The 25,258-nt window shown below is 38.0% G+C and overlaps 1 protein-coding gene across 1 annotated transcript in view; it reads left to right on the top strand.

Moving 5' to 3' along the window:
- The first annotated feature begins 6 nt into the window (after positions 1–6).
- Positions 7–25,258, top strand: part of Impad1 (inositol monophosphatase domain containing 1) — a 27,230-nt gene continuing 1,978 nt past the window's right edge. The window contains exons 1-4 of the mRNA XM_013009416.1: positions 7–409; positions 14,280–14,442; positions 15,575–15,670; positions 24,610–24,771. Of these exons, the coding sequence (XP_012864870.1) occupies positions 26–409; positions 14,280–14,442; positions 15,575–15,670; positions 24,610–24,771 (805 nt within the window). The 5' untranslated portion in view covers positions 7–25. The remainder of the gene's footprint in view (positions 410–14,279; positions 14,443–15,574; positions 15,671–24,609; positions 24,772–25,258) is intronic.

Genomic DNA, 25,258 nt, shown 5'->3' with positions numbered 1-25,258 from the left:
CCCGGGGCGCCCGGGCTCCCGCACCATGGCCCCCATGGGCATCCGCCTGTCCCCGCTGGGGGTGGCGGTGTTCTGCCTGCTGGGGCTCGGCGTGCTCTACCATCTCTACTCGGGCTTCCTGGCCGGCCGCTTCAGTCTCTTCGGCCTGGGCACCGAGCTGGGCGCGGCGGGGCCCGCAGCCGCGGCCGACGCGGGCGCCGTGGTGGATTTGCGCGAGATGCTGGCGGTGTCGGTGCTGGCGGCGGTGCGTGGCGGCGACGAGGTGCGGCGCGTCCGCGAGAGCAATGTCCTCCACGAGAAGTCCAAGGGGAAGACGCGCGAGGGAGCCGACGACAAGATGACCAGCGGCGACGTTCTGTCCAACCGCAAGATGTTCTACCTGCTCAAGACCGCCTTCCCCAGCGTGCAGGTGGGCGCGGGCGGGGAGGGCGCGGGCCTCGCTGCCCGGGGGGTGGGGGGGGCGGTGGGACCCTGGGATCGGACTCCTCGTTGCGCCCATTTAGCAGATGGAGAAACTGAGGTGAGGAAGTTTAAAGTGCGGAGTCATGGAGATTACTTAACTAGAAGATCTGTGTGCCAGGCTCTTTTGGAGAATCAACCTGGTTGTGCATCAGCTGTGAGTACCCAGGACTGTGAGTTCTGGCCTTTGGGTGGGATGGGATGCCCAGACGCTGAAGAAATGAATTGACCCAGGTTGTTGGGTAAATGAAGGTGGTGGACTAGAACCCCCGCAGGCCTGGGCTCTGCCTTGATTTCATTAGGAAGGGGGTAAAGAATTGTTATAAATCTTATTGCAGAGATGGTGGTGTCAGAGCATTTGGGGGACCGGGTCTTCTTAATTAATACCTCCTTAACGGCATGTAGTTCGGGCCCTAAAAGGAAACATCTGGAAATATGCTTCCCAGCAAATTCATTTCAGCCATGAATCCCTGCTTTGCACTTGATTTACATTCTCTATTTACATCAGAGAATGAAATTTAAACGACATTTACCTTTTCTTTGGTTTCTGGAGCAGTTGATGTTTTTCTTAAGGAAATCCAGACATTTTGAATCTGTTATTAAATATTTCTGGAATTCATCGATGGAGCTATCCTTCAGTGGAATGTACTTTAAAGTTTTTTCTTTTGAAAGTGTTGTGGTTCCAGAGGAAGAGTTTAATGTAATGTAGGTTGTGCATAGTGTTACCTACTAGTAGGTTTAGCTACTAGAAAGAAAAAGTGTTTCCAATGGAATTTTGTTAATTAAATAAACAGTGATAAGTAAACCCAATCTTCTGTGGAACATACCTGACTTTTTATTGTTCTAGGAAGATTAGGAGACTATTGTCTTTGTAGCATTTGTCTTATGTAACCCTTGTCATAGGCTTGCACTCTGCCTTTCTTTCTTTTCTCCTTTGCCCATCTCACACTTCCTTTCTTTCATTTTTCCCACATGAAACAGTACCTACCAGATGTGATTGGCATTAACATAATTTTTTTCAAATGTCTTTTCAAATAAAACCCTTGTGTATAACTGCTTTCTCTTCTTCTTTACTCTGCTTTACCATCACAAATAATACTTATCTTTGTTTGCATCTAACAGTATATTCTAGGTGGCTGGATATTGTCTACATTTGATCATTCCAGCAACTTTAATTTCATTTATGCTCCCACTTTCCAAATGGGATATGTCTGAGTATAGTTGATCATGCCTGTAATGGCAGCTGTGGAGGAGGATAAGAAGATCTTGGTCCAAGAACAGCCTTGGCAAGACCCTAACTGAAAAGTTACTAAAGCAAAAAGTAGACTAGCGGTGTGGCTAAGCCCCTGCTTAGTGTACTTGAGGCCTTGAGTTCAAATCCCAGAACTATCAAAAAAAAGCACACTGTCAAATGGGAAATTTTGACGAACATAACAATAGTCTACAGCATACGTTAGCTTTGTAGCTTTTCATTTTAGCTTGACTATTTGAAGACTACTTAAAAGTTATACTATAACTTCCTGGGAGTGAGATGGGGGGATATAGAGCTATAGAAGCTTAAAGGTACAAATAGTGCACCTTAGCAAGCAAAGTATGTGTCTCTATGTATGTATGCATGTACTAGGAGCTTGAACTCAATGGCCAACAAGAAAATAGCTGCCAAAGATAGTGTGTAGCATTTTATTAACCATAAAAGCTGAGTTTTGGGTTTGCAGATTTAAAATCTAGGAAATGACTTTTTGTTTGAATGTTTATATGTGCATCTTTAGTGTTCAGGTTGGGTTTGATTAGTGGCAGAGAGGAAATTGTGTTTGATTTTAGTGTCAGAGTAGGGATGGTGTCATATTGGCCTATCTCCTTTTACCCTAGTTTTTTTTTTGTTTTGTTTTTTTTTTGGGTCCGGTCGTGGGGCCTGAACTCTGAGCCTGGGCACTGTCCCTCAGCTCTTCAGCTGAAAGCTAGCGCTCTACCACTTGAGCCACAGTGCCACTTCCGGCTTTTTTGTTTTTGCTTATGTGGTGCTGAGGAATCGAACTCAGGGCCTCAGACATGCAAGGCAAGCACCTTAACCACTGAGCCACCTTCCCAGCCCCTTTTACCCTAGTTTTATGAGACTAGAGTAGAGGTCAGATGTTGCAGACCTCTAAGTAGAGACTCAGATTTTTTTTCTTTTTTTTCCTCCTCTCCCCTAATGACCAGATGCTTAGTTGTTTTTGGAGCCTCCCCCCAAAGACTTTGTTAACTAACTTAACCATATTCCACTTAGTTTATTTCCTAATGGAAAATGACCATTGAGAAACCACAAGTACTCTTGCAAAAGAAAAAAAAGCCCATGTCCTGTACAAATGAGAGAGATTTATTTTCTTTCTCTCATTACTTTGATGTCTGAAAGTCTGAGCTTCACCAGTTAATATTCTTTCATCAGTAAAAGTTATACCAGGAGTCATTCTAGAATACTTGGAGACAGTTTTGTTCCCCCAAGAAGTATTTATTTGGCAATGTCTACAGAAATCTTTGGCTGTCACAGCCAGGGATGGAATCTTAACTAGCAACCAATGGGTAGAGAGGAAACAACCCAGAATACATAAGACAACCTTTATAACAGAATTAATATGACCCAATTTGTCAGTTGGTGACCAGATTGACTTCAAGAGAAGTATATACTATCCCAACAAAAGTCAAATTTGACCTTGGATTGTTCATTCTTTCTCAAGTCATAGGTCTTGAGTGTACCTTCAGAGAATCTGGTCTTACTCCTAAGCAATTGAGGATGCCTGATGGCTCAGTATCAAAGTAGTAGTAACGGTAGCCATTTTTATGACATGGTCCCTGATTATTCCTTGTGGATAATGATAAAACTGAAGGATGAATATAGTTTTGTGGGATGGGTTTGTAGTAACAGGAAAAATTTAAGATTATTACTTCTATTTGATGTGTACGGGACTCCATCTATGAGGATTCTGCCCTCACCTTGTTTATTTGACAATAACTTATTTGAAGATTAAGCATAGTATTACTAATCGGTAGCAGAAAGTTGGGGCAGTACCTTTCTTGGTTTGAGGGATGGGAGTTTAACTCATTTCTTTCAACTGAAGTGATGGCTGGAACAGTTAAGAAGCACTAATACAGTGCAGAGAATACCTTTGTTTACCTCCTGTCTAGTCACCAGCCTAGGTTCTGGCTATTTCTTCCTTTTCTGCAAAATCAAGATAACTCTTAGTAGGTACAGACATAAGCACTATAGACAAAAAAAAAACAAAACAAAATCCACCTAGTTCAAAGGAGCACTCCCAACAGATTCAACACACAACAAATTCAAGTATTGCAATGAATTCATCTATTGGTTTGATACGCTTTGGGAAGAATCACAGTGGAAATGATTAGGAAGAAGGAGTTTGAATGTGATCTTTAATACTGGTATACCAAAAAGAAGCAAGACTTAAGCTAATTTTTCTTGAGGCCTGTAATATGCCATACTCTATTCTTTGGGTATTTGGACATGATTAAGACCAATTAGGAGATTGTGAGAATAGTCCATGTGAGAGAAGATCAAACTCAAGGCAAGCTTTTAGCAAGTAACTAACCTTTTTTTGTTGTTGTTGGTTGTGGAGCTTGAACTCTGGGCTTGGGTGCTACCCCTGTGCTCTTCAGCTCAAGGCGAGCGCTCTACCGCTTAAGCCACAGCACCTCTTCTGGTTTTCTAGTGGTTTATTGGAGATAAGAGTCCCAGACTCTTCTGCCCGTGCAGGCTTTGAACCGTGATCCTCAGATCTCAGCCTCCTGAGTAGCTAGGATTACAGGCGAGAGCCCCCAGCGCCCGGCTCTGTAACTAAACTTTTTAATGTCATTATTAATTGATCTGTAGAACAATATAGGTTAAGAAATGTAACCTTTGTTTTGCCAATAAAGGAATTGACAGTTGGAGGGGCTAACTAATATGCAATGATTATACACTAGAAAACCACCATAGGCTCACTGTGATTCATTGAGAATCATCTCGCACACACCTGTCTTAATTCTGAGTACAAGCAGTATAACAGGAATGACAAAAGTGTACTTATAACTTTAAAAGTGTTGAAGAAATGGAAGTACTAAGAGTACATACTTGGGGATAGTTTAGAGTGAGAAAAGTGAATACAGAGACACTGGTTAAAGAAATTACTTCAGTGAGAGACAGTGTTCTTCAAAGTAGAATTGTATTTGTAGGAAAGATATGGTAAAGAGAAAAATAATTGCATTAGAAAGGGGTCTTTTAAAAAATAGATAAGCACTTTTGGCTGGAGGTGTAGCCCAGTGATAGTGTTTGCTTATAATGTGTGAAGCCCATCCCCAGCACCCCCACACCACCTCCGAAAAAAAAAAAAAACTAAATAAAAATAAAAAGGGAGGTGTGTGGTAATGATAGGATGGAGGGTTAGATTATGAGGGTCATTTTTGACTTGTGTTAGATATGTCTTTGGTGTGTCCAAGGGGAGATGTTAAGGAGGTAGTTGAATATATATGAGTAAGGCTGTCAAGAGACTTCTAAATTGTAGGTACAATTTAGTAGTCATCTGTGTTGCCATGTTAATGGAAACTAGTTTGGACAGGATTGTGTAGGGAGAGCATATAAAGGATAGGGGAAAATCAATGCCGGGGACCAAGGAAGGATAATGAAGACTAAAAGCATCATTTACCAAGAATAATAGCATCCAGTGTTTATTCAATGCTCACTTAGTGTTAAGGACTATACTCAGTTTTACTCTCATACCTACTTTGAACATAGGAAATCTATAATTAATCTCTTCATCATAGTTCTGTACGTATATCATTGGCCATCTTTGTGAAAGCTTTCTTGGTAGCATGATGTGGTTGAAAATGGGGAAAGGTAAGGAATGGAAACATTATGTAAAGGTAAGTCCTTTAAGAAATTTGACTTCTAAGGAAGTTGGCAATGGTGTTAAATTAAGAGAAGATAGTTTTTGTTTTGTGCATGTGTGTGGTATGTGGTATCTATTTCTAAGATAATGAGACAGTAGAGTATGTTCATTTGCTATAGGCAGTCCAGGCAAGAATGTCCATGAGACTCTTCTCTCCAGTTAACTACCAGAAAACCAGAAGTGGCACTGTGGCTCAAGTGGTAGAGTACTAGCCTTAAGTGAAATAGCTTAGGGACAACATCCAGGCCCTGGGTTCAAACCCCCATGATTGACAAAAAATAAAAAAAGCCAGGAGCTGGTGGCTCACACCTGTAATCCTACAGGAGACTAAGATCTGAGGATCAAAGTTTGAAGCCAACCTGAGCAGAAAAGTCCCTGTGAGACTCTTATCTCCAATAAACTACTCAAAAACCAAAGTGGATCTGTGGCTCAAAGTGGTATAGAGTAAGAAATAGAGAAATAGAGCTCAGGGACAATGCCCAGGCCCTGAGTTAAGCCTCACAACAAACAACAACAACAAAAGTAAATAAAATAAGTGATTATTGAGCCTTGGCATGGCTTTGCTTGGGTTTTGCCTACCATATGCATGAAACATTTTTCATTTGCAAAATTATAGGCTTCTCTACCTGGCCTCATACTTAACAATGCCTTGTCTAAGCTGTGCTTCCTTTCCTCTTCGAACCTGGACCTAACATTCTTCATGGTTTTTTTCTTATTTCATGTATTCTCCCTACTTTCCAACTCATATGTGAGATTATTTGCTCCAATCCCCCAGAATTGTTATCTATAGTTAAATTAGGAATAAGAGAATCAAACTGACTTGAAGTACTTGTGTGCATTTCTTCTGGCTTTTAAACTGCTTAGGAATATTTAAATTAAATAAAAGAGAAAATGCATTAGCCTGGAAAGTCTGAGTAGGTAGAACTAAAGCAACCACAAATCTTGGAATTCTAACATAGTCCAAGGTAGCTGTCCTATATGCTGTGACAGTGACTCTATGATCTTGTTCATGGCAGGCAAACAGCAGAAGAGATTTAAAACTTAATCTCAGCCTTAGCCAAGATGTGCATCCACATTTTGTCCATATTTCACATTTTCTGTCCACATTTCATTATCTAGATCCTTTGTCATGTGTCTCCGACTGCAAAGAAGATAGGGACTATAATTTACCATATGCCCAGAAAGGAAAAGAGAACTGGATTTGTGAGCTATAGATATGTTTAGATAGGAGACAAGTTAAAAAAAGAGATCCAAGCCAGGCACCAATGGCTCACACTTGTAATCCTAGCTACTCAGGAGGCTGAGATCTGAGGATCATGATTCAACACCAGCCTGGGCAGGAAAGTCCATGAGACTTTTATCTTCAATAAACCACCAGAAAACTGGAAATGGCACTGTGGTTTAGGTGGTAGAGTGCTTGCCTTCAGCTGAAGATCAGCTCAGAGATAGTGCCCAGGCCTAGAGTTCAAGCCCCATGACCTACAGGAAGGGGGGGCGGGCACTCACTTGGTTTGCTTACAAATTAAGAAAAGCCTAAGGAACATTTAGACAGTTGGCCACATGAGGGGTAATATATGAGTAGAGCTTAAGCTCAATTTGCAGTTTTCTGATTTCTAGAAGCTTTTCATGTTACCCCGCAAAAATCATAGGTTCTCTAAAAGCCTCATTTTTCATTCCTCCCACTGGGCTTCTTTGGGAATGGGCAAGGCAGCATAAAGGTGGTGATTGGTTGAGGCTATTGTCTATAAGTAGGTGTAATACAGGCTTTTTGTAAGGTTGCAGTTGATTTCTCACACTGCCTTTCCTTGTTGAAGTCTTTGAAAGATAAATAGGCAGTAAGCTTAAGGAAAGCAGAGTAAACAATAGAAGATTATGAAGAAGAAACGAAAAAAAGTACTGCAGCTAGAATAAGAGCCTCAATCAAGAAATGTTTATTAGCCAAGTGCTGGTGATTCAAGTCTGTCATCTGAACTACTCAAGAAATTGAGACACAGGGTTGAAGTCAGCTCAGACAGAAAAATCCACAAGATTCCACCTCCAAAAACAACCAGCAAAAACTGGGCTGGAGGTGTGGTTCAAGTGGTAAGCTGCCAGCTGAGCAAGCAAGCCTGAGGGAAGAAGGTGGTGGTGGGGAGATTTTTAATGAACATCTTCTTTGGTATAGACAGTGGAAATGAGGATTATAGTAATGAAGCAAATGAAGAAAATTTTCAGTAATAAAACTCTTGGAGAACTGATCATTTTAGATACTACAGGCTTTGAGAAAGAAAACATATGGGAAGAGCATCTGGAGATCTTACTTTACCCTTGGTAGTCAGAGAAGGCCATATGAGATGCTGTCATTTGAACTAAGATCTGGATGATACGAAGTAGCCCACGATACAGAAACCTGGACGATATGTATGTGAGAAGGGTACAAAAAGTACAAATGCCTCTGAGGCCAGTGGTTAAGTCTGGAGTGCAGAAAATAAGTTTGCATGTGGAGAGAAGTACTGAATAGTTGTTTCTGGCTTCAAATCATCTGTTGATCCTGATCATGATGATAAGGAGTCTGGATTTTATCTGCATAATGAAAACCATTGGAATATTGAACTTGGAGTGACATGGTCAGCTTTAAGAGTCAGATTGCTTGTTTAAGAAGGGAAGCTCTGGAAAGCTAGAAGTTTTTCTTTGGTTCATTAATGTACTTTAGTGCCCAAAAGAGTTCAGTGTATGGTAGTTATAAAATAGTTGTTGAATAAATGAGTCAGTGATTCAGTATACTGTTGAAGGCTAAGAATTCATATTAGATTATAATAGCTTAAATTAGCCTTTTTTTCCCCCAGAATGTTGCGCATATGTACTTAAAACTGGGAAGTAGATTTTTCAGGACTTACTCATTTCATATGCATTGTTAGTTAAAAAGGGTTAATTTAAAAAGGTTTTGAATTTAGTGTATACCACAAAGGCTGTGTATACTGGTGGACCATGGATTTTTTATTGGTAGATGGTAGTAGTAAAAGAAGGTTGTGTAATTGAGTTAATGTTCTTGTCTTTCTTCTTGATTCTCAGTGATCTTATTCAAATAAAGTTCTACAATGCATTGATGGGGTATTGTTATTTTTGTAACCTACACTGTACAAGATTTGTGAAATGCTTCAACTTTTCTGAGACTCATTATTTTATCTATTTCTTTTGAATTCATTCAGTATATATATGTATCTTATTCTGGTTCTGAACTAGAATGCTACAAGATTAAGTCTTGATGTCTGCATATTTTTACCTTACTTAAAAATATTGTGACTGTTGTATTTTTGCTATATTATGTAAGTTTTGGAGTGGCTTTCCAATTTCTGAGAAGTGAAAAACAAAACCTAAGAGTATTTTGATTAGAGTTGCAATAACTTTGTAGTTTATTATGGGAGAATTGACATTTTTTAAGTCTTTATATTAAAATTAAGCTTTCCTTTTATGTAGGTTTATGTTAGTACCTTTTAAAGAGGTTTTATTTTGTCCATATGTCTTGCATAAACTTTATTTCCAGATAGTTTATTTTTGTTATTAGCTTAGATGGTTTTCTTTTCTCATTTTTGGTGCCTGCCCTAGAGCTTGAACTCAGGATTTGAGCACTGTCCTTGAGTTCTTCTGTTTTATATTTTTGTTTTTGTTTTTTGTGGGGTTTTTCTGGGGGTTTGTTTGTTTTTATTTTAAATTTTTGCTTAAGACTAGTATACTACCACTTGAGCCACAGCTTTACTTTTGACCTTTTTAGTACTTAATTGGAGATAGAAGTCTCACAGGCTTTCCTGCCCAGGCTAGGTTCCAACTATGATCCATAAATCCTCTTAGCCTCATGAATTTCTGGGATTACAGGCATGAGCCATTGGCACCCAGCACATGATTTTCTGTTTTGAAAATTAAAAATTTGCTACTGATATATACAAATGCAATTAATCTCTTAACTAGCAATTTTACTATATAATTATAAATTGTTTAAATTTTTATTCAGGTTCTTTGTATTTTCTCATTGCCCAGGTAATCAGCTGCACATTATGGTTTTATTCCATCTATTTTATTTTATTTATGGTTTTATTTCATTTTATTTATCTTTTTTGTACCTCCCCACATCCTTCTACCTCCTTCCAGCTTGCTACAATCATTAGGACCCTCTGCATATTTATAATAGATGCTATGATAGGAAGCAGATGGCTCTGTATTGTGGCCTACAAGGTCCTTCACCATCTGGATTCCATTACTCCTCTGACCTCTGTCCTGTGTCTTTCTCATTAACTGCCTCTCTGCTGCTTGCCTCTTTGCTGCCTACGGAACATACCAGGCATACTCCTATCACAGGGTCTACAGTTGTTACTCTGCCAGCTAGAATGCCAGAATTCATGCCAGGCTCCTTTTCTACAAGAGCTTCCCTAGATGCCCTCTCTTTTTTTTCTTTCTTTATTGTTGGTGTTTTGACAGAGGGTCTCTGTTTAGCCCAGGTTTACTTCATAATCCTACCTTTAGCTTCCTGGATGATGGGATTACAGGTGATGGAATTACACCATCACTTCTGACTGCTGCTTTCTTCTTTGTCTTCTTGTTCCTCCTCTTTCTTCTCTTCTTTATTGTAGGAAAAGTCAATATATCATATAATTTGCTGTCTATAATTTAGTAATTTTTACTAGATTTGACAAATCACACAACTGTCATCATTGGTAAGTTTTAGAATACTTCATCACTTTAGTAATATCCTTGTGCCCACCCACTCACTATTAATCTTTCTTATTAATCCTTTCCCCAGACAGCTACTAATCTGCTATCTGCCTTTATATCCATACCTACTTTTGTCATTAGTAGAATCATATAGTAAGTATTTAGTATCTTTTTAATATTTTTTATTGTAAAAATAATGTACAGAGGGGGTACAGTTACATGAGTAAGGTAATGAGTACATTTCCTATCAAGCATTGTTACCTCCTCCTTTGTTTTTCCCCTACCATCCCTTCCCTCCCCACCTCCCCACTTCTCCAGCACCTCCTTCCCTCCCTCCCACAAGTTGTAAAGTTCATTTTCAACATAGTGTCTTTTACATCTCATGGTTAAAATGGGTCAACCCATATCCCTATTTAAGCAGTTTGTTTTTTCCCTTCCCCTCCCCAAATTAGAAAAATGTGTATACAAGATGCAGTGCACCCGAATCAAATACAGTGAAAACAGGGTTGATACCATGGGGAAAGAACATACAAAGGAAACAGAAAAATCACATAGTACCTCATAAGTACGTTAAAAACAATAGCAAGAAAAAAAATTACTTATGTCCCTGTCTTGGAGTTCATTTCACTTAACATCATCTTATATTAAGTGAAGTAAGCCAGGCCCAAAGAAACATAGGTCCCATGGTTTCCCTTATTTGCAATAACTAGTATATGTCTAGGACAAGCAGAAAAGGTCAAAAGCTTTGTACATATGACCAGATAAGTATTTAGTATCTTGTACCTGACTTCTTTTAGAAAGCAGAGGTTCATCAGTGTTCCTTCAGGACTCAGTACTTCATCTCTACTAATTTCAGTCCTTCATTTATGGCTGAATGACCTAATGGATATATCATAATATAGTTATCCATTTATCAGTTAATAGATATTTACTTATATAGTTATCAGTCAATAAATAGTTACTGAGTTAACAAATACTTGGGTTCAGTATTAAGAAATATTTTGTGACTTAATATTTATGGAATACTACTATTTCTAAGCTCTTCAGTGACCAGTTGAAATCTTCCAGTTACTGCTAGTAGCTGCTGAGTTTTATGCTCTTAGTGCCCTACTGTGTTCTTAGTGCTGTAATCACTCTGGCACAGTATGGCATCGTGCAGTATTAAAAAGAAAGACCTAGGGGCTGGGAAGGTGGCTCAGTGGTACAGTGCTCACCTTGCATACATGAGTCCCTGGGCTCAGTTCCTCAGCACCACATAAACAAAAAAAGCGAGAAGTGGCACTGTGGTTCAAGTGGTAGAGCGCTTACCTTGAGCTGAAGAGCTGAGGGACAGCCCTCAGGCTCAGAATTCAAGACCTAGGACCAACAAAAAGAAAAAAGAAAAATCTAGAAAAAGATCTTGTCAGAAAGTACAAGACCCCAACAGCTTTCTTCCTTCAAATGTTAGCCCTTAACTGAAATCTTTTGAGGAGCATTTTTCTTATGTGTGTATCTTATAATTAAAGAAAAAAGAAAATCTTTTAATGGAGCCAGTATTTGAAATAGGAATGACAGGTTTTGTTTTTTGTCAGTCGTAGGGCTTGAACTCTGGGCTTGGGCGCTGTCCCTGCGCTCTTCGGCTCAAGGCAAACGCTCTACTGCTTGAGGCTCTACTGCTTGAGCCATAGCCCCACTTCCGGTTTTCTAGTGGTTTATTGGAGATAGAATCTCATAGACTTCCCTGCCCGGGCTGGTTTTGAACTGTGATCCTTAGATCTCAGCCTCCTGAGTAGCTAGGATTACAGGTATGAGCCACCGGTGCCAGCTTGACAGGTTTTTATTAACTATTAAAATGTAATAAATTATTAGATTTGCTACACTGGGTATATTGTAATTTCTAAAGGTAAATCGAGTTCTAAACACTTTGAAAACTCATTAACTTACCAATGAGACTATGTACCAATAAGCTTATTACTTAGCAGTGTTCTGTACAAAAGACAGAGCAGGGACATACTTGACAATGTCAAGATATGTTTGGTTGTCAAAACTAAGGGATGGGGCAAGGCATAGTAGGACACATTTATAATTCCAGTTACTTAAGAGACAGAGATTCCTAGTTATTCAGGAGGCTGAGATCTGAGGATCATGATTCAAAGCCAATCTGGACAAGAATAGGTTCTTAGTGACAATTATCTCCAATAAACCATTGAGAAAAAGCCAGAAGTGATGCTGTGGCTCAAATGGTGGAAAAAACAAAAAAAAAACAAAGATTGGAGGATTGAGGTCCATAGATGGCCTCTGGGCAAAAATAATGAGACCTTATCCACAAAGTAAAGGGATTGGGGGATGGCTCAAGTGGTTGAGTATCTGCCTAGCAAGCACAAGGTGTACAGTCCAAAACTCCAGCACCCTGCAAAGTTCTTTAAAAAAATTAGGGATGGTGTTGTTAGTATCTATTAGATTCTATTGACATTTAGCCAGGAATTCTTTTAAACATTTTTTTTATTGTGAAAATACTGTACAGAGGGGTTACAATTACGTGGGCAAGATAGTGAGTACATTTCTTATAAAGCATTGTAGCCTCCTCCTTTGTTTACCCTTCCCATCCCTTCCCAGCCTCCCCCTCACCCCCCCACCCAATCCTCCCCCCCACCCCACCAAAGTTGTAAAGTTCGTTTTCGACATGACAACTTGTACTTCTCATTGCTGCAACGGGTCCACCTGTATCCTTATTTAAACGACTTGTTTTTCCCCTTCCCCTCAACAGATTATACCGACATCAAATACAGTGAAAGCAGGGGTTATACTGTGGGGGAGGGACATACAAAGCAACAAAGAAATAATCTTATAAATGCGTTAGAAACAAATGCATGAAAGAAAAAAAACATTTAAATACATATCTTAGGGTTCATTTTCCTAACATCACCTTATCTGACCTTTTCTGCTCGACTCATACATATACTAGATATTGCAAATAAGGGAAACCATGGGACACATGTTTCTTTGGGCTTGGCTTACAATACCTCAACAATAAATTACCCAGTTGAAATTGTCCATTATATCAAGGTTGAGAAGTAACTCAGTTTTTTGGTTTTTTGTTTTTGTTACTGTTTTTTGTCGGTTGTGGGGCCTGAGCTCTGGGCCTGTGTGCTGTCCCTCAACTCTTCAGATCAAGGCTGTCGCTCTACCACTTGAGCCACAGCACCACTTCCTGCTTTTTCTGCTTATGTGGTGCTGAGGAATCGAACCCAGGGCCTCATGCATGCAAGGCAAGCACTTTACCACTGAGCCACCTTCTCAGCCCCGTAACTCAGTTTAAAGAAATCTCTAATGTTTGCATTCTTAATAGAATATATATATATTCATATACTCTGCACTTTTACATATCCATAAATAAACCATTTATTTTGTCTTAATTTTTGTCTCCTGCTATATAAAACAAAAAATTTGACTTTACCTCATTATCCTGTGAAATGTCCTTGCTGTATAAACAATACCATTTTTATATCTATTTGATTGCTTATTTCAACTTTTTATTTTATAATATAGCTTATTATAACCTTCAATTTTCTAGATTTGCTTTTTCTTATGTGCTAAAGGTATAATCACTTTCCTAGAGTATTTTTTCCCTTTACCATTTGTAATTTTCTATTTTTAAGTTACATTGCTTTTTGTAAAGTACATGTCGCTTTGCTCCTTTTAAGACTTCTTTGACTCTCTTAACTACAGTTATATTCAGTATTCCAAAACAGTAACTATTTTCCTATTTTAGAACCTTAAATATTTTATTTTGCTTGTTTTTAATTGTTTGTTTTTAGTTGTTTGGAGACAGGGTCTTGCTATATAGCCTGCTGACCTGGAACTTGTGCTCTGCCTGCCTCCGCCTCTAAAGTGCCAGGATTAGAGGTGGTGCTACCACGCCCAACCTTTATATATATATATTTTTTTTTTTCCTCAATAAACCACCACTAAGCTTTAAATTCCTTCCTTCTTTGATGCTCAGTTTCATTTTGTCTGCATTTGAATTCTCTCTATTAAACAAAAAATTGAACTTGAATATTGACGGAAAGTATTTAAAGACAAACGCCACTGGAATTTTATTTTTATATATTTTTATTTTACAGTGAGTGCTCTGAAATAAAATTAAGAATTTGTTTCTGTTATTTCTGGCTAACATTTCTTCTTTCATATTTTCTGTTTTTCTCATTTTTCAACTGTTCACAATTTTTGGTGCAGATAAACACTGAGGAACATGTGGATGCAACTGATAAGGAGGTTATCTTATGGGATCATAAGATTCCTGAGGATATCCTGAAGGAAATAACTACTCCTAAAGAGGTACCAGCTGAGAGTGTTACTGTCTGGATTGATCCACTTGATGCTACACAGGAATATACAGGTAATATACACTATATGCATGTATATATTTTTATATATATATATGAGACAAGTATACTAGTAATATGCACTATATATACACTATATATAGTGCATATTACTAGTATACTTTATATAATGTATCTAGGGAGAGTGATTTGGCTAAACTGAGATTTTTTTCCAATTAGATTTTAAGACAGGAAAGCTAGGTTGGTCAGGAGTCAGTGGCTCATGCCTGTAAACCTAGCTATTCAGGAGGCTGAGATCTGAGGATCCTGGTTCAAAGCCAGCCTGGGCAGGAAATTCCGTGAGACTCTTATCTCCAGTAAGCCACTCAGAAACCTGAAAGTGGCACTGTGGCTCAAGAGGTAGATCACTCACCTTGAGCTGAAGAGTTCAAGCCCCATGACTAACAGCAACAACAACAAAAAACAACTATTGGACCTAGATTGAGATTTGAGCCTTGTTTTGTTTGCCCCAAAATATAGTGACAGTAGCTCAGAATCAGTAAAGGAACATCGTTTTTTTTTTTTTTTTGTCTGTCATGGGGTTTAAACTCAGGGCCTGGGCGCTATCACTGAGTTATTTTGCTCAAAGCTAGGCTCTACCACTTTAAGCCTATATACATGTATGTGTTTGTATATATATATATATGTATATGTGTGTAAATTATCCATATAATATATGAAATTATAATATTTTACATGAATAGCTAATAGGAATAAGTTTTTTTACAAGAAGTTTTTTTTAAACTGAACTTGATTGATCACATAACATTTAGTGAGTGCATCTCTACATGATGAATGTTGTACCTGCCTAACTTGATTTTTAAATTAAATCATAAAATTAAAAGTTATTTTGATGTATAAACATGAGTAATGTGTTTTATTGTCTGTATTGTGTATGTAGATGAAAAAACTGAATTTAAGTAATTTGACCAAAAATATATAACTAATAAAACTGTGGGTTAAGGATGTAACCCAAATGATCTCTTTTTAGTCCCTGTATCTGGCTCTCATCCCTGGACTCTGTTTGCTTTTGGAAGATTGTTATCTTTGAAAAGTATTTCTTATGTATGAATTTATAATAAAGTGTCATATATCTTGAATTTATGTGCAGTACTTAGATAATTTTGTGTATGTGTTTTTTCACAGAGGATCTTCGAAAGTATGTCACCACTATGGTGTGCGTGGCTGTAAATGGTAAACCTGTTCTAGGAGTTATTCATAAGCCATTTTCTGAGTATACAGGTATGACACGTATGAAAGTTTTCAAGAGTTAATGTTACTGAACTGTTGACTGTAGTATTTGCCATCATGTTAGAATCTCACCTATAGCTAACTCAGCAATTATTGAAGATGGTCCCCTACTTTTTCATACCACTTCATTGGATACAGTGAATATTTTATAGTTGGTACTGATAATACATGACAAAATATGGCTTCCTAAACAATTTTTATTCCCAAGGATGTCTGGGCCCATCAGTGAGAGTTATTTTGGGCATAAGAGTGTATGGAAGATCGGAAGATCATGCATTTGAGCTCTTGTACACAGACAATATTCTGCTATCACTATAGACATATACTAGCTATTAGTTAGCCAGAGAGGCTAGCTGTGGTCTTCCAGGCAGCAGTAATAGTATGGACTGGTTGCAAGTTGAACATGACCACACTGGTTCTCAATAGAAGAGTGGTATTGGCCTCAGTGTCGTTGCAGACATCCTAAAGGGAATTGTCATACATTCAGTTAGTAACTCTCATCAGTAACACAGGGCAAAGGTTATGGATCTTTGGCTCTATTCTTACCTGAGATAACAAGATTCTTATGGTAACAGTTGCGCTGTACCAAGAGCCCTAGTGGCAAATTATACTGGATTACATAAAGTCTTTAAATTTATGTCCACTTTATAGTAGCCTAGGGCTACTGTAATGAAAAACCATAAACTGTATCTTGAAGAATAGCATTGTAGTTCTTACAGTACTAAAGGATAGAAGTCCAAAGTCAAGGTGTTGGCAGAGACATTGCCTGTAAAGCACTGTACTTTCATGTTTTTCTCTTAGTGTCTGGTAGTTTGCCAGAAATCCATAGAATTCTTGCCTTATAAATACATAACTCCAACCTGTGTTTCCTTTATCGTGTAGCCCTCTTTGTGTATGTCTGTGTTTCTTCTCTCCTAATAATTAAACCAGTCCTGTTGGACTAAGGGAATATAAGTCAGTGTGGCCTCATCTAACTTGTTATGTCTCAGCAATTCTATGTCCAGGTAATTACAGATTCTGAGGTGCTAGAGGTTAGAACTCCATTATACTATCAGGGGAACCAATTCAGCCCATAATAACGTACAAACTTTGGTGTCATGAGATTATATTTAAGAGTAGGACTTTAACATCTGTTTTCACTGTATTTGATGTTGGTATAATTTGTGGAAGGGAAGGGAAAAAACAAATTGTTTAAATAGGGATACAGGTGGACTCAATGCAACAATGAGGTGTACAAGACGTTATATCGAAAAACGAACTTTACAACTTTGCACGGTGAGAGGTGGGGGGGAGGACAAAGGAGGAGGCCACAACAATGCTTGATAAGAAATATACTCATTACCTTGCTCATGTAATTGCAACCCCTCTGTATACGGTATTTTCACAATAAATAAAAAAAATTAAGAAAAAAAGAGTAGGACTTTAAACCAATGATAGTGTCTATATAAGTAATAGAATGTATACACACATTGGTTAACATCGTATGAAGTTAGAGACAGACACCAGAGTAAAGCCTTGAAGAAGCTGAGGATTGTCTGCTACCAAAAGGAAGAGAGGAAAGGGTATGGAACAGATTTACCCTCAGAGCCTCTAGGAATTAGGAACTAACCCTATTCATTAACATCTTGGTTTTAGATTTTTAGATAAACTTCTTTTGTTGTAAGCTGCTGAGTTTATGGTAACATATTATAGTAGTCCTAGAGAACTAATTCATTGGACATCTTATACTGCTGTCCCAAGAGTATGTAACTGATTATATTGGAGTTATTTATTCACTTTGCCAAATGACCAGGATTCCAAATTTTAGCTGCACTGAGACAGGCTAACATGTATTTGAGTGTTGGCTCTGTATTTCAGAATCATACTTACTTTGTCATATCTGTATCTCTTTTCATAATTTAGATAGTTCTCAGAGATATCAGCTATTAAAGGTTTGTGGCATTAGTGTTCTGATATTCCTTAAGATACTAATTTTACATATTACCTGTAATGCTCATTGAATTTGTTAGGAAACAATTTAAGCTGTTAATTTAGGCTGAAGTGATATATGTAAAAATGTATAGAAGTTGAACAAAATAGTTTTATTTTTCTCTTCTCTGGACAGGTAGTTTTATTTCTCTCTTCTCTGAACACTGGCCGGTCCTTCCTGCTGCTTTTGCTCCCTGTGTTAGCAAGATTCTCTGAGTGTGCGTGTGTGCGTGTGTGTGTGTGTGTGTGTGTGTGTTTGTGTGTGTGTGTGTAGCATATTTAAAGCAGGTCTTTCCTCCTATTTGGTCCCCTACAATTCACTGGAAATACTCTCACAGAAACATTCAGAAGTGTGTCTGCTGATTCCCTAGGTATCTTGTAGTTTAGTCAAGTGGACAACCAACAATCACCTATCACATTCTCCTGACACTTGTTGCCATCCTTAGTGTGTTTGAAAGTGGCTCACCACCTCATCCGTACACACCAGTGGAGAGGGTAAAAATGGAAGTAATTTTCCACAAAAGGTTTGACCTATATGTTGTACACTTGACTTCTCATATCCAATCACATTGCTCATGTCCTGCTGGTAAGACATAGGTAAGAGTTTTGTTACAAGGAAAGCTAAGTAAGAAATGCAGTCTTAGTGGCTACCCAAGTGTATCTGTCATTCAAGGACAATGAAGAAATGGCTATTAAGTACAACTTACACTGTGTACTTAGTATTCTCACAGATGAGGAAATAGACTCAAATTTAATACATTCCATCAGAGCATTCAGTTACATTAATGACAGAGGCAATGCCAGGAATTTTATGCAAATCAGTAATAGATCATTACTTACATATTTGTTTTGACTATATAAGCCTTAACAATTGTTTAATAACAATTTGTAATTAATGTTATTTTATTTGAACTTTTTGATAAGTACGTGATAAAGGGAGACTTCATTTATTATGTTACAGATAAGAAAATAGGTTTAACCTTTTATGAAAACCATGTAGATCAAAATATTTCTAGAAGAACTAACACTTGGTTAGTAGCAATTACTTAGGCTGCAGCAACTGCTGCTGCTGCTTCCTCCTCCTTCTCTTCCTTCTCGTTCTCCTTCTTTGTCCTCTTTGCCTTCTCTTCCTCCTTCTCTTCCTCTTCTTTCTTCTTATTGGCCAGTCCTGGAGCTTTAACTCAGGACCTGGCTATTGTTGCTGGGTTTTTTTTTGTTCATGGCTAGTGCTTTCCCACTTGAGGAACAGCTCCACTTCTGGCTTTTTTTTTTTTTTTTTTTTGATAGTTTCTTGGAGGTAAGAGTTTCACAGGCTTTCCTGTCCAGCCTGGCTGCAATTCTCAAATCTCAGCCTCCTGAGTAGCTACAATTATAGGTGTGAGCTCCTGGTGCCAAGCTATTTATTATTTTTACAGTTTATAAAAGTATATTGAAAAACATTTTTATAGTCTCAAAATAACTGGAAGGGATATAAAATGGAGGTTTTCATGACTCTTAAAAACAAACAAGTTTATATTTGTTAAGCACAGAATTTGAGTCTTTGAAACCATTCTTTTGATACTAACCCATGTCAGATGGCATTGCACATAAATCTGATTACAGTGCTTCAATAAATAAGGGAGTTTTCTCACCTAACAGGGGGACCAAAACCACAGATAAGAAATAACTCCTCTCGTTGCTTTTTTTTTTTTCTGCAGTAGGTTTTTTTGTTATTTGTATACTACAAGGTAAGTCTTAGCCCTTTCCTGGTTCTTTTCCTCAAGAAGGGGAAACAAAAGGAACAAATCCTAGATAATGTTTGTGTTAGAGAAAGATAACATTAAACTCTATTCATTAAATCTCTGGTCTGTTTCATTGACTGAATGTCAGATATTACCCTTAGCTAGAAACAGAGCTGATTTCACAAAGAAAATTGGAACCTTAATAAAGGAAACAAGGAAGAAAATGATACTAGATAAGCAAATAGATTTACATTTTGGGTTTTGGTTTCCCTATCTATTTTAGGAGAAAGAATAGAGATAAGTGGCCATTTTCAAAACCTTCATTGCATAGGCTTCATTTGCCAAAAGCTTACCCCAAATAAGCCAAAAGTCTAACAAGAAGAGATTGTTTTTAAGTGTCTTTATGAACTAGCAATAGAATGCCACATTCTTGTATGATACAGCTTACAAGTCCAGTGTGCTGAAGCATAATAGTGCATGCCAGTCATCAGGTTTGCTGAAAGAATCCAACCTATGACCTCCCATTCCTGGAGGAAGGTTTACTCTGTGGCTTTTGTTGGGAATGTTACTGTGTATTGATCTTGGCAGGGTAGTGATACTGAATGAAGTATTCAGTATTTATCATATTTAGCTATTCTTGGCTATAATGAGAACTACAGATTGCTGGCAACAGTTATAATAGAGTTGATTAAAATTCTTACCACATAGTCTGGAGTATAGCTTATTGCTTAAGCACTTACCTAGTGTTCATGGGACTCTGGGCTTCATCTGCAGCACCACAAAAATATTCTTATCACCTGATTATAATTCCTTGAGTTTGAAATCCCTAGAAACAAGAAATACTTGAATAGTATTTTAGAGAAGTAATATGTAAATACTTAAGTAATTGTACATTCACTCAGTGGAAATATGTAGCTATTAAAAATAAATTACATTGTCAGAAGTCTGTGTATGAAAATACCAACCATTTTTTATTTCTTGCTATGCTTTTTTTAAGCATATCTTGCTCGTAAATGCATTCTAAAAACAAAACAGAACAATGCATTCTAACCTTTCCAGTTACCTACTAGTAGTCATTTATGTTTACGCACCTATTATTCTTTAAAAAAAAACGTGTTCCAATAAGGGACACCCTTATATAGGTTTTTTTAAAATAGGATTTAACATTTATATAGGATTTAACATCACTGAATTCGAAAATTTTTACCTAAATTCTTATCTCTAGTGTCAACAGATATGCTGTTTTTATCCATTTACACAATGCTGACCTCTAGCGGTAGAGTATTGTAAGTTCACCCTTTGTAAAAATGGTTGAACATTTGTGAAAGAATTGAATTTTTTGACTTCTTTCTTGTATGTGTTTGGCTGGTTACTTTAAACTCTGCTGTTCAGCCAATCACATTTAACTGATACCCTTCGACTCTGCAGTCAGCTGTGAGAGTACATTTACACACCTTTATTTTCATTCTCTTATTCTTTAGTGTACTTTTAGATCGTCATATTCATGCTAGGCTAGCTAACGATGCATTTATGAAGAGTTTTACAGTCAGCTCTTGGTTAGGTGCTCTTCACAAATTACTTCAGAAGAGCTGGCCCATGAGTGAAATATTAGTTGAAAAGTATACTTTAAAAACCATTTTCCATAGCCTTGCTATTTGAAAGTTTGACTAATTGTAGTAGCATCAGGGAGCTGCAGTAACAAGTTGAGTGGTGTAAAACAATAGAAACATACTCTGGAAGTTCCAGATGCCATAAGTTGATATTAAGAAAAAAAAAGACAAAAGGACTATACTTCTCTGCAGGCTTAGGAGGAATAGCCAACCTGCTTTTTATCTTGCTTTTTGGTGGTTATAGATAGTCTTGCCATTCCTAGGTCTTTGTAACAAGCTGTACTACTTTACCCTGCCTGTTTTCATCTAGTGATCTTCTCCATCTTCTCTCCTTAAAACCATCAATCTTTGGATTTAGGGCCAATCCTAATTCAGCATCACCTTAAACAATTACATTTGCAAGGACCCTAGTTACAAATGAGACCACATTCTGACAGTCCCAGATTGTCCAGGATTTTAGTAGGACTCTATTCAATTCATTATGCACCTTTTTTTTTTCTTGACTAAAGCATGTAGTAACTCTTGAACTGAATGTGGATCTTTATGAGTTGAATCTCACTGACTAAAAGACTCATTACACTCTAATTTTCTTTCCTTTGTAAGTGGCTTAATATTTTTGCTTGGACTACATACAAAAGAACTTTATTTCTAAAAATCTAAGATTTAACTGATGTTTCAGAATCAGTACTCTGTGTAGATTCCAAGCTATTCAATATGCTTATCAATAGGGATTTTTAGGCCCTTAGCTATTTTTCTTAAATCATTTAGACAGATTTCTTGTATTAATTTATCCTTCTTTAGATACTCAGTGTTGACTTTTACTAATATCCTTCTCTGTCCCTTTCCCTGGAGTTCATTTTATCTACTTGGTTAAATTCCCTTTGGGTTTCCAGTTGTTTGCTAAACTTTTGAACAATTCTGTTTTCCGTGTATTTTGTGATTTACTGATAGGTCTGCAATGATTTTGTCCCTTTTTTGTTTGTTGTTTCTTTCCTATGTGACATGACTTCATTTCACATCTTTTTATTGTCTGCCCAACTTTTCTGAATCATTACTTTTATTTTTCTTACTGGTATTTCTTTCATCTGTTGCTTGCTTTTGTTTCCACTTAGGTTGTTGAATACTTTTCCTCTCTTTTATGAAAATTTTCAAGAAGCTTGAAAAGTTATAATCTGCATTGTTTGTATATATGTGTATCTTCATATACACATGTACACACAAATACACATATGCAGTTTCATATTTCTTTTTCAAAGTTTGGGCCAGATACTGTGGGACTGATGAGCAAATAATGGCTAGTTGGGAGTTTGATCATTCTCAGATTAGGAGCTTGCTTTTCTGTTAGTATAGGGAAGGCTTTATTATCAATTTTTGTTTTGTGTGTTTAATGTTTCAGGAAGTCTTTGTGGTTTTTTTTTTTTTCTTTTGGTCGGTTGTGGGATCTGAGCTTTGGAACTGGGCACTGTCCCTCAGCTCTTCAGCTCAAGGCTAGCACTCTACCACTTGAACCACAGCACCATTTCTGGCTTTTTTTCTGCTATGTGGTGCTGAGGAATCTAACCCAGAGCCTCATGCATGCAAGGCAGTTACTCTACCACCGAACCAACCACCTTCCCAACCCCAGGAAGTCTTTTCTTGAAGCCTTTCTTTAGCAATAATTTCATCACCAAAGATGTCTTTTATGGTCATCCCTCCCCTTCCCTGCAGTGTTCTCAGGATTATATTCTGGCTCTGTGTCTTCTCCAGGCCTTTTCTTCACAGTGCTTTGTTAAGTCAAATTGTAGGCCTGCTTTCAGTAGTTTCCATTTTAAATGGGCCTTTTCTTCTCAAAAGGAATCCTAGCCCTTATTTTCTGAATTCTACCACCACTGAAAGTCTGTAGCCTCTTAGCATCTCTGTGAAGCTCCTTCTGTAATTCCCACAGCATGGTCATATCCAGCTCTCTGCTGACTCCGCAGTCATTTTCTTGCTAGTTCATATATTTGTGTTTGTGACTTTCAGTGTTGTCCTACTTACTATATATGTGCAGACTATGGGTATTTATATCTGCTGTCTTTGTGGCTGTGTATGGTTTTTAGAAGGTGACAGGAAAAGAGCTAAGAGGCTGCTATCATCCTTAAGGAATTTAGAAACCAAGACTGTTAATATTTTTGATTTTTTTTTTTCCTGCAGCCAGGAGTAAGTTAATGATGCAGCTGCTTTTGTTGCTAGCCATGGTGGACTATATTTCACCCTACAGTGAGTGAATGCTAGGACAATGATCTTAATTCTGAGTAAGTTTGCTCTCTTCCATAGTTTAATACTCAGTGAGAAACATTTCCAAACCAAGAAAAACTTACCAAGCTATATCTGGGGTCTCCACCCTCACCCCTTTAAAATGCTGTTCTGGTTTGAAATCTAACTTGTTTTCTTTTTTATACTTCTTGGCAAAACAGACAGGTGAACCTAACTAGCATACTTCTTTAACTATTTTCTGTTTATAAAGCCACTTAGGAAAGCTAATCAATATGTAAATAAATGAAATCATGAATACATTAGAAGTGGAAATACTTACAGGAGAAAAATATGTCTTAAAATTTGAAATATCCAAGGAAGTTATGCTTACATTATAGGCGAGGCTTCCCTAGAATAAGACTTTGAGTTGGCATCAGCAAGTAGGATATTTAGTAGGAGTTGGTTGGGATCAAATTTTTATAAAGGAGAAAAAGAAACTTCATAGAGTAGGGAGAAGTTGGGTTGTGGTGCAGTCCCAGAAGAGGCTTAGCTTGTACCCCAGGGGAGCTCTGAAACACAGCCGTTCTCAAGTCAAATAATAGCCATTTTCTCTGACTATGCCTGAGTACACTTTCCCTCCTTTTTAAAGCTTTGTCTTAATATATGACTGACCTTTTGGGGGGTGGGTGGTACTGAAGGTTTGAGCTTAGGACCTTGTGCTTGCCACGCCAGGTATTCTCTACTTGAGCTATCTCCCCACCTGTTTTTGCTTAAGTTACTTGTTAGATAGGGCCTTCTGTTTTTGCCTAGACTAAGGTCCTTCTATTTATACTTTGATGTAGCTAGATGGAAGATGTCTACTCTATATTGAGATTATTGGTTGAGATGGAATCTTGTTGCCCAGACTGGCCTCAAACTTCAGTCCCCTTAATTAAAGCCTATGCTGTTTTGCTGTTAAAAATAAACTTTCAGCCAGGTGTTAGAAGTTCACTCCTGTATTCTTAGCTACTCATGAAGCTGCGATCTGAGGATCATGATTCAAACCCAGCCTGGGCAGGAGAGATGAAACTCCTATCTCCAACTAACCACCAGAAAAGCCAGAAGTAGAGCTGTGGTAGAGCACTAGTCTTGAGTACAAAAGCCAAGGGACACTGTCTAGGTCCTGAATTCAAGCCCCAGTACTAGCACAAACATAAATAAATGAATACATAAATAAACAACTTTTGTACTTAAAAAATATAAAAATTCTCCGGAAAAAAAATGTATAGAGTGACTTCTTTTCAGTCCCTCCAAAGAGCATAGTGTATAGAGTAATATGTATAATACGTAAGTGGATTGAGGATAATGGGTTGAAAGTTAAAATCTTCAGTGCTATTAATGAGTGACTATTTGCTTTTTGTTCCCATTTGCTTTTCAGCTTGGGCGATGGTAGATGGTGGTTCAAATGTGAAAGCACGTTCTTCCTACAATGAGAAGATCCCACGAATCATCGTATCCCGTTCCCATTCTGGGATGGTCAAACAAGTTGCTCTTCAGACATTCGGAAACCAGACTACAATCATCCCAGCTGGTGGTGCTGGTATGCTTTTTGTTCTGTGTGATTTCGGAGAAATTTTCTAGACTTCACAAATCTGTCAGGAGACTGACAGAAGGCAGAAGGAATGAGCAGTGTTGACGCTCAGTTTCCTACTTCCTCTAGGGTAGTTTTATTGGCATTGGCCTTGCTAGAGAGAAACACACCAGTTATTTCTCTTCCTCAATTACTGCAACGTAAATTCCCATCAGTGTTTAGCTGTTGCTTTTTTTACGCTCTAACCTCAGAAGAATTGTTCTGTTAATTGATGATGTCAGGAAAATGAGGGAAGATCAAGGTGCTTTCTATGGCAGGAGGATGCTCAGTGTTATCTGTCTGTTATTAGAAGAGCTATTCTGACTCACTTCTTATGGGGGGGAGGGGGTGGGTCCGGTCGTGGGGCCTGAACTCTAGGCCTGGGCGCTGTCCCTCAGCTCCTCCGCTCAAGGCTAGCGCTCTGCCACTTCAGCCACAGCACCACTTCCAGCTTTTT

The sequence above is a fragment of the Dipodomys ordii genome, unplaced genomic scaffold (genome assembly GCF_000151885.1).
Source record: "Dipodomys ordii isolate 6190 unplaced genomic scaffold, Dord_2.0 Scaffold9, whole genome shotgun sequence".
Classification (NCBI taxonomy): domain Eukaryota; kingdom Metazoa; phylum Chordata; class Mammalia; order Rodentia; family Heteromyidae; genus Dipodomys; species Dipodomys ordii.
This window is presented reverse-complemented; position numbering and strand designations above follow the sequence as displayed.